The sequence below is a fragment of the Prunus dulcis genome, chromosome 4 (genome assembly GCF_902201215.1).
Source record: "Prunus dulcis chromosome 4, ALMONDv2, whole genome shotgun sequence".
Taxonomy (NCBI): Eukaryota; Viridiplantae; Streptophyta; class Magnoliopsida; order Rosales; family Rosaceae; genus Prunus; species Prunus dulcis.
Window position 1 is genome coordinate 13,374,316 of NC_047653.1, and position 9,953 is coordinate 13,384,268.

Consider the following 9,953-nt stretch of genomic DNA (forward strand, 5'->3'; position numbering starts at 1 on the left):
CATTCTCCAAATTCACACCTTCAATATCCTGTTGCCGAACCCAACGCACTTATCTTTCGCAGCAGACAAACACTCCTCCATCCGTCTCTTCGCTCTGTGTCTTTTAGTTTCCATGTTCATTTTCTTTTGCAGTTTGGCGTCCGCTACAAGCACTCCTCTCGGCCACTTCTTCATCTTCCTGTCATCCATTTCCCAGCTAGAACAAAGAGCTGAGCACCTCCTTTACTTGCATATTGGCTCAGCTGACTGATTGCATCCTGGAAAGTCATGGTGTTTATTGCTGCCATGAACAGCATCGTCTGTATCATGCGGGCTTTATCACCATGATCACCACCCATACGAGGCACAAAACTATGGATCCAAGCATAACCATGTCTTGCTCGCGCAGTAGCTCTCTTCTGACCTCGACTTCGAGTAGTCGCTATCTCTCGGCCGCCATGATCTCCCCCTTGATCTTCTCCTTCTCCAGCTGGCGCTCGATCATTGCAGCCGTTTGTGTTTGTTCAATCTGATTAAGACAGTGGCTGCTGTTGATGTTCAAGCTCTGCAACCGGTTCTTCTTCTGCAGCCAAGGCAGAGCAGAGAGAGAGAATGATTGGAGAGAGAGAGGGAATGTGAACTCACGGGGAAGATAGTAACAAAGCGATAAAAATCTGTCTTTTTTTTTTTTTCCACTAATCATGTGAGGGTAAATTCGTCTTTCTCCTTGAATAAATTATTACTAATTTTTGGATATTTGTTTTGGGTTATTACAATATTACCTGGGTTGTAGGTTCAGAAGACACCTCAGAAGATAATTGATTAAATGGTACAGAAACTTCAGAAACGGGCATCAATACATCATTCTTCTCCCCCTGACCGGGTGACTGAGTTGTGGGTGAGGAGACTAACCATGACCTATCATCAAGACTGTCGTGCGTAGTTTCTGGAGTGGTATCTGACGAGTTGGTTAGTGCATCCTAAACTGTCGGATGACATAATGACTCCAAAGTAATGAATCCTTCCAGGTCGAGCTGATCATCAACAGTATCTGGACTCGCCTGTGCCTGAACTCCCCCAGAAAAATACATTTCTTCTTCTCGAAAAACTACATCCATAGTGATGTAGAGCTTCTGAGTAGGGGGATGATAGCAGCGATGCCCTTTTTGATGTTGGGCATTGCCAATAAACACGCATTTGAGTGCTCGAGGCTCCAACTTGTCGCGCTGATGTGTATAAAGATGAACAAAAGTTACACATCCAAAAACTCGTGGCTCTAAATTGGGAGTGGAATGAAGGGGACAAAACTGACGAAGGGCTTGTAATGGTGTTTGGAAGTTCAAGACACTGGAGGGAACCCGATTAATAAGATACGCAGCAGAACACACTGCTTCTCCCCAAAAAGAACGAGGCATTTGAGCATCAAACAATGAAGCTCGAACCACTTCTAACGAATGACAATTTTTGCGCTCTGCTACCCCATTTTGCCGAGGAGTATATGGACATGTTCGTTGATGTTCAATTCCATGAGCTTCTAAAAACTGACAAAGATCATGATTCACAAATTCACCCCCATTATCAGAACGAAGGATCTTAATTTTTGCATGAAACTGAGTGTCTACCATCTTGTAAAACTGTTGAAATGTGGTACACACCTCCCCCTTGGTTTTTAAGAGAGAAATCCAAGTCATACATGTGCAATCATTAATAAAGGTAACAAACCAACGAGCACCAGAATAAGTAGAAATTGGAGCAGGACCCCAAACATCAGAATGAACAATTGAAAAAGGCACCGTACATTTATTCATACTCAAAGGGAAGGAAACTCGATGGCTTTTTGCCAGTTCACAAACATCACACTTAAAATTAAAATCTGAAAGTTTACTAAACCATGAAGGAAACAACTTTTTAAGATATCCAAAGGAGGCATGACCCAACCGTCTATGCCACAACCAAATAAAATTCTGATTTTTCTCGGTCGGATCTCCACTAGTCTTGAAGGCTTGAGAAATCCGAGTCTCACCACTTGTTGCCAAATCCAGAAAATACAGCTTGCCCCTTCTAGTACCATAACCAATTATCTTCCTTGTGAGGATGTCCTGAAAAATACAACAATTTGGCCAAAACGTTACAGTACAAAAAAGAGCATGAGTAATTTGCGCAACAGATAGCAAATTAAAATCCAATGACGGCACAACAAGTACTGAATCCAGGTGCAACGAATCTGTAAGGGATAAAGAACCCTCTCCAACAACAAGAGAGGAACTACCATTTGCATTGGATACTACCGACTGTGAAGATGGAGACAAAGATGTGATTTTATTCGAATCACATGTCATATGATCAGAGGCGCCTGAATCAATAATCCAGACATTACTGGTGGGTGAGGTGGAAGAAACATTCAATGCATAACCAGTTGTACCTGATGTAGCCATGGACGCAGATGCAGAAGTATGTTCATTTGATTTGTTGCCACTTACAGGGGAGGTCTCTGGAGTAGCAGAGGCTTGGAGTGCCTTATGACCATTTCTTTTATTCTTAGAATGATCCCACCAAGATGGAAAGCCAACTAATTCATAACAATGTTCACGAGTGTGCTTTGAACCACCACAATGAGTGCACTTGAAAACTGGTTTGTCCTTTACCCCTTGGGTCGAGGAACACCCATGAGATGAAGGTGGTCCTTTGGAACGTTGAGCCACCATGACAGTAGCATCAAGAGAGGCGGCAGCACCAGTAAAATTGGCGCGTTGTTGTGCATCACGGCGAACATAAGCAAAACTTTGGTCGAGATCCAATTTAGGTTCCTTGCGGAGGATTCCACTAGGACTTGATCAAATTCGGGATCCAATCTAGAAAGAAAAATATGAACTCGAAGACGGTCGAGTTTTTTTTTGTATGTATCAGTGTCAGCAGCGCACACCATAGATGGGGGGTCGCGGTGATCCAGTTCCTGAAAAAGACTCTGAAGCATGCTATAATATTTGGAAACAGGTTGGCCATTCTTTTTGAGGGTGAATGCCTTCCTGTTCAATTCATAAACTTGAGATTCGTCGGATCCATCATAGAAAACTTTCTTGACAGCAACCCAAATCTCCTTGGCAGTGCGAAGACGAATAAAGCGGCCCATCAACTCAGGGGACATCGAATCAATTAACCAACCTTTGACTCGCAGATTTTCAGTGGTCCATGCATCAAAAGTAGGAGCAGATTCGGCTGGCATAGAAATAGAGCCAGTAAGATAGCCCAACTTTCCACGGGTAGCAATTCGAATTTCCATGAGTTGAGACCAAAGAGCATAATTGGTCTCATTGAGAATAACTCCTGTAGGCAATGCAGAATTATCATTCTGGATGGTGACAATCTGTGGAACCGACGAAGTTGGAGGTTGTGCAGCGGAGGTCGAAGAACTATCCTGGAGAACAAGGGAAGCCTCGAGTGTTGTCATCGCAGCGGAAATTGATGGTGTGGAAGTATGAACTCAATATATGTGGAGGATGGATGAAAAACTTATGAACTCAATATAGGTTTGAATTCAATTAGAGGGTTTGGGATAAACAAGAAACCACCAGATCGGTGGCTCTGATACCAAGTAGAAATATATGTTTAGTAAAACTGATCCTTTCTATTCATCTCCATAATGAGCTATTTATATGTTTACATAGGTTTTACAGGTTTAACAAGGAAATAAAATAAACTAGGAAACAAAGTCCTAATTGTACAAGAATTAGTCAACTATACTAATTAGGAAATCACTTTCCTGAACTCATGCACACGCCAACAAAAACTGCTTATGATATGTTATTCTCTAGGCAAGATTGGAGTGACCCCTTCTGCTCTTGCTGGAATTATCACTGAATGCAAACAGATGATGGATATTCTTGGTTAGTGCAGACTTCAACATGTTTACCGTAAGAAGAATAGTGTTGCAGATTGTTTGGCTAATGCAAGTTTCAATGGAGACCTTGGCCTTTGTCTTTTGGATATTGCCCCTCCTTGGGTGGCATACTTGTTAGCCAATGATGTATTAAGGGTTCCTAGAACCCGTTTGATTTGCTTTTAGTTGTTTTTGGTCTTGTGTCTAGGGTGTTTAACCCCTCCCCAAATTCATCAAGAAAAAAATATTAAAAAAGCAAAAGGGAATATAAGCGGATAAAAGATGAGTGAGAAAATCTAAGTGTGAACATACAATTTTCAATAAATAGAGTGTAAGTGGACAAAAAATGATTGGAAAATCAGCCTCTCTTTTTTTTCTACGACACGAGAGAGTTATGATAAGAAAATTTGGTTTAATTTCAATTTATCAACTTTTTCTCTCCTTGGCGGCAATCTTTTTTATTTCCGTCAATATATATATATATATATATATATATCTATTTCGGTTATTATAAGGATATAAACGGGCTTGCACACCGACGTTCAGTTGATGGTGCAATGGGCTCTTGCCTCCAAATTTAAGTTGTAAGATGTCAAATTATTATGGGCTTAAACTGAGGAAGCAAAGCATTTTATTTTATTTTTTAATTAAACACCACAATTTTTTTCTTCTTTTTCAAACGGAGTTTAATTCAATAAAAAATAGCCTTAATTTACAGATTAATGGTCGCAAAATTAAACCGCCTTTCTTTATAATTTAAACAATTGCTTGAATTTTGAAAGAAAAAAAAAAACACTCTCACTGCATCGACCATCAAATACCACCATATATCCTACATAGCCATGATAATTGGTAAATCAACTATGACCACAAGGAAAGAAGAAAAAAAAAAAGACAAAAGAAAAAACTATCACCTCTCTGTAATTTCTTCTGTCATTGTGTAAGTAATGATCAGATAACAAGACAGGGGTGAGCACTCTAAGGCCAAAAGAAAAGAAAGACTAAAGGGATTTTCTTGGGTAAATTACAGCTGGGAATTGAAAATAAAATCTCCCTTTTCCTTTTCTAACTCACATTTCTTTTTTCCTCTTCTTTCTTTGTTTTTTGTCTTTTTTTTTTTTCTCCCTCAATTATATATGTACACAAATGGATCAGTGAACTGAGTAATACAACTCAGTAATCGATGATGGGCTCTCCAATATTCAAATTCCTCTCTACTTTCCATGGCAGGTTAAAAAGCTTGGCCAAGATGAATTTGAAGATCTTGTTCACGTTGATGTTGTGGGTTGCACTTGAGAAGAAAAGGGTCGCCTTCATAGCCTTTGCATAAGCCCTGGCCTGCACGAATAAAATTCAACATGTAAAGCTTTAGTCAACAAGTGGCCCTTCTTCGGCTCTTATCCTCCACGCGGAAAGAGAAGAAATTTTGAGTGAGTTTGGCATGTCTTTTTTAGTCACAGAATTGACGAAAGAGGACCCCCCAAGTCTTTTATTTTTATCCCAAACATTCTTCTCCTTCACATGTCACACTTTGAAAACTAAATCATCAGCTACCCTGATGGTCACGGCAACCCAGTTCTTTGCTAAGACTTAGGTTTTTGTTTTGTTTTGTTTTTATCAATAAGGTTGTTTTTACCGGAAAATAGTATCGACCGTATCGTTTGACGTCCATTCGATAACTCTAGCATTATTAGTACTAAACAAAATTTGCAGGAAGTTGGTTTACCTGGGTCACGATTGTCCATTGCAGATCAGGGGGAAGTCTTACAAAATCATCGAATTTTGTCCCAATTAGTATGGGAATTGCTGTCTGCAACAGAAAGTAGGAACTTAATTAGATACAAATTCATAACTAGAGAGAACTTAATTTGGCATCAATTGTTTTTAAGCTGGGTTGCCACAATTTTGACATCATGAACAGTGATGATTAACTTAATTACTCAATGAAGTAACGCAGTGATTTATGATTAAAGCAAAGTCCATCATTGCCACAGGTAAGTAAAGCATTATGAATGGAATACATGTTGCCTTTGCAAAGATGCAGAGTGCTTTTATTATTTTCTTTGTGGAAAAAACCATTTGGGGCAAAAGTAAATGAGAAATTCCCCCCCAATCAAAAACTACTAATATCAGTAGATAATAACTGGGGAAAAGAAAAAACTAGTTATATATATATATATATATGCAAAAAATGAACTATAATTGCAAAGGACCCACTAGTATAGTGGTTTGAAGTAATTGCTCTCCTAGGCAAAGTTCTAGTTTCGAGTCTTATACGTATAGTGTGTGTGAGTTTAATATATTATCGCCCTTCTAAACAAGAAAAGTCCTCCAAAAAAGAAAAAAACTGTAAATGGTACCTGATTCCATTTTCTTGCTTGAGTGTACCATCCAACAACACTGCAAGCACACCCAAAAACAAAACCCCAGTTAATTAACCGTAGTAAACATATGAGTTAATTTTAACTCAGAAATCTAATATCAGAAAAATTATGAACATACCTGTTCAGTGTGCATCTACTAGTAAGATCAAACATGAAAAAAATTGCTACGGCATCTTTACAGGCGATTGGAACATGATCCATCGAACTCTGGTCACCTACAAAGTCCAAAAACTACATATCAACACAAAAAAATATAATAACAAGTCAAATTTGTAACACCGATCAGAATCTCTGATAAGAGAACATTTCAATGCATTTATACGTACCTCCTACATCCCATAGACTAAATGAAATCCGAGCTCCTTGAACAATTTGTGTCTTATCCATTAAAGTCACCCCTGTCATCTCCAAATACCTCTGTTCCTGCTCATCCCCAACATATTTGCTCTTGAAGAACCCAAAACAAAAAAATGAATTAGAAATGTTCATCATTAATAGCAGCAAAATTAATTAAGAAACTTTAAATTGGTTATATAATTACCATAAAGCTTGTCTTTCCAATCTGGCAATCACCCAACAAGCTGACCTTCAAGCTCACCAAATCCGCATCCGTCTCATACACCTTACAGCTCGTAGTGGCGGGGTTATCCACTACTAAAACCCCCTCTACGGCTTCCGGGGGAGGCGACAACGTCGTCCCCAGGGGCAATCTCCGGTACCGGATCGCCGGCTTCCCTATGGAGCAAACCAGAAACCTGTCCCAGATGAACTTGAAAAACTCCCTAATAATCGAAACCCGGTCGAATATGTTCCAGCGCAGATTGACGTGAACAATTTTTCTGCAAAGTTGTGTCATGTTTGTGGCAGCTTCATGAATGTTGTGCGTTCATAGAATTGGAAACTTGCTTCTTGTTTTTGTGGTGTATTTTCTTGGGTTTTGGTAATTTGGGTGATACGTGAACTTTGAGCTAACCCAATGCCAGGAAAGTCCGGAAGGCGACTGAGTAGCAGCCTAAGCAAGGGAGGGAGAGAGAGGACAGTTGACCGGTATTTTATTGCGGATCCCCAAACAGTCCAAAATGCCGGCTTCTTGAACACTTCGTTCATAAGGGTGTTTTGGTCATTTCAGATTGAGACTAAAATATTGGTGTCGGGTTATGCATGGGCATTATGGTAATTTCGGTGAAAAGGACGAAGTGTTGTGTGGGGGTGGGGTGGATAAATGAAGCATTTTTTTTAAAAAAGGAATAAAACTTTGTGGACATGCATAGACAGAGCACAAGTAGCTTATTCTAATTGTATGGTGTTTTATTTTAGATAAGAAAATCAAGAATGCGACCTTTTAAATGCTTCTGTTCTGCTGTGTATGTGAATTTAGCATTAGGGACGGGCTCAGGATTTCAAATTTGATTGGATTAAATTTAATTTACATACAAACATACTAAGTAGATAGAAAATTCGACCGTATGATGTAATTTCATTGATAACAACAAATAATAATACCACTAATCAAAGGGGGACATAAACAATTTCTTCTACTTTTCTTTCTTTTTTTCCGCTCGCTGTGCATTCTTTTTTTTTCCCTATGTGTAGAGATGTGCATATTTCCTTTTTTCCTTTTTTCCTTTTTATTCTCCAGTGCACTGCAAGGAATTACTTAGGATGGTAGCTTATTCAATTGGTTGGACTCACTGGCAGATCCATGATTTTTTTAGCGAAGGTGCAATTTTGACCAGGATTTATTTATTTAAAAAAAAAAAAAACAAGCGTGCTCCAGCGACGACTTTTATTTCTTCAATACATAAGAGTTAGGTTATTCTTGTAAAATTCTTTGTGGCGGCTTTTAACTAGATTGACATTAGGTCCCTTCATGCATTCATATTATACATGAAAAATTGTTTTATGTAAAAATATTGGCTAAGTATGAAAAATAGTTTTTCGAAATAATCATTTTTTCAAGATAATTTTTGGCGGCTTTTATTCCTTACACATCAAATAAGAAAACTTGATTTTATGGAATTTTAGTATGAAGTATATATTGACTTAATGAGCCATCATTTTTAGCTTAAATCTTATTTTGCACTAAAACCGATTTTTCATATTTTGATTTGGTGAGAATTTGATTTTCTAGTATTTTTATTTGAATTCAAATGGGGGGTACTTCCTTATTTACATTGTAAACTTAAGTAAATTGAGTAATATAAAAATAAATGGAAATAAGATAGCACCTTAGTAAATCCGCTACTAACTAGGTTATAATTTTTTTATGAGCTGGGAAAAAAAAAGCCACCTGGACTATAGCCCATATTAGCCATGCCTATTGAAAATGGAAATAAGATAGCACCTTAATAAATCCGCCACTAACTAAGTTATAATTTTTTTATGAGCTGGGAAAAAAAAAAAACCACTTGAACTATAGCCCAAATTAGCCATGCCTATGGTCCATCCCTGGCTAATATGGTAGAGAACAACAACTTCTTGGCATACTTGTCGGCAAGTCCAAATTTTTCCTTTCTTCCTTCCCAAAGCCGTTTTCAGTATTGTTTTTTAAATTGTTATTTGGAGCATGTATTTGTTTTGAACAATCGCTCTCGGGTATGTGCGAGATAATCGTTGACGTATGTGAAACTTTGAGTAACATATTTTTACCTACGTTGACAACTCATAATTATCTATCTGTTTACAGAAAATTATCTTAACATTCACTTTTGTGATAGTTACAACAATACTTGGAATTTTTAATTTGTTTTCTTCTATATTTATATATGAATCATTTATGGCTCTAAAGTTATTTACTTACAAATCTGACTTTTTTATTTATTTATCAAATTATTGAAATCTGATTTCAATTCTAAAACAGTTTTTGCAGCTAATTTTATTTCTTTTTAGTTTTGGAATGGTGTTAATTTGATCAATTATATTTTGATCACAATTAGCACAATTTTAACCGAACATAATAAGAGAGGTAGACACATAGTTGCATCTGCAATTTATGATAGGGAAGATTTTCTCGAACTTAGATCAGTTATATTGTGATCACAATTAGCACATTATTAACCAGATTAACAATGGTATTGTAGCTAAATAATACATCATCGATGGCATTGTTCCTTCCTGACATGAACAAATAAAAAACAAAACAAATAGACATTGGTGCCCTTTTGATTGGTGGATCTAGATCAGAAGAATTTCAGGCTTTTGGAATAAAGGGGAAAGATTTGAACCCCATCAAAATGACACAAAACCCCACCTCCCCCACACACTGCTTTTCTCCACCCACATCAGAATTTAGAGAGTATGCTAAAAGGAATTAAAAAAAAAATACTTCTGTTCATTTCAGTGGTTGGTATAATGGTTACCCTGCCTTCTTCTTTACTCTTTCATTTCTTTATTTGGGGCAAGAAATTCTTCTTTACTCTTTCGGTGATTCTATTTAAGCCTCAAAACAATTATAACTGATGTGTACTTTAAAAAAAATTATCATTATAACTTCAAACTAAAAAGTAAATTTATTATATTTGTACTCCTTTTAGAGTTATACAAATATGACACAAAGTTACGTGAAGTGAGAAACAAACTTAAAGAGTGTATATAACACTACACATCGATAGAATATATAAGATGAGAGAGTTGATTGGTTTAAAAACCTAATTAACAAATGGTATTTCTTGGCATTTTGAATGTTTTATCATTCTCTGCCTTTTGCTTTACAT

The 9,953-nt window shown here is 37.4% G+C and overlaps 1 protein-coding gene across 1 annotated transcript; it reads right to left on the minus strand.

The window, feature by feature from the left end:
• Positions 1-4,662: 4,662 nt before the first annotated feature.
• Positions 4,663-7,262, minus strand: LOC117624698 (septum-promoting GTP-binding protein 1-like). The gene is made up of 6 exons (XM_034356104.1): positions 6,782-7,262; positions 6,567-6,687; positions 6,359-6,455; positions 6,217-6,256; positions 5,583-5,666; positions 4,663-5,194 (listed from the first exon to the last, which is right to left on the minus strand). Exons 1-6 carry the CDS (start codon positions 7,094-7,096, stop codon positions 5,030-5,032), a joined length of 822 nt encoding a protein of 273 aa, XP_034211995.1. The 5' UTR covers positions 7,097-7,262; the 3' UTR covers positions 4,663-5,029.
• Between the last annotated feature and the right edge of the window lie 2,691 nt (positions 7,263-9,953).

What these genes read in the sequence shown, in the direction of transcription:
- LOC117624698 (XM_034356104.1), bottom strand. Translation starts at nt 7,096, where the DNA reads ATGACACAACTTTGCAGAAAAATTGTTCACGTCAATCTGCGCTGGAAC. An exon ending in TAGTCTATGGGATGTAGGAG is followed by an intron (nt 6,456 to 6,566) that starts GTACGTATAAAT and finishes TGGACTTTGTAG; the next exon opens with GTGACCAGAGTTCGATGGAT. An exon ending in AAGCAAGAAAATGGAATCAG is followed by an intron (nt 5,667 to 6,216) that starts GTACCATTTACA and finishes TTTCTGTTGCAG; the next exon opens with ACAGCAATTCCCATACTAAT.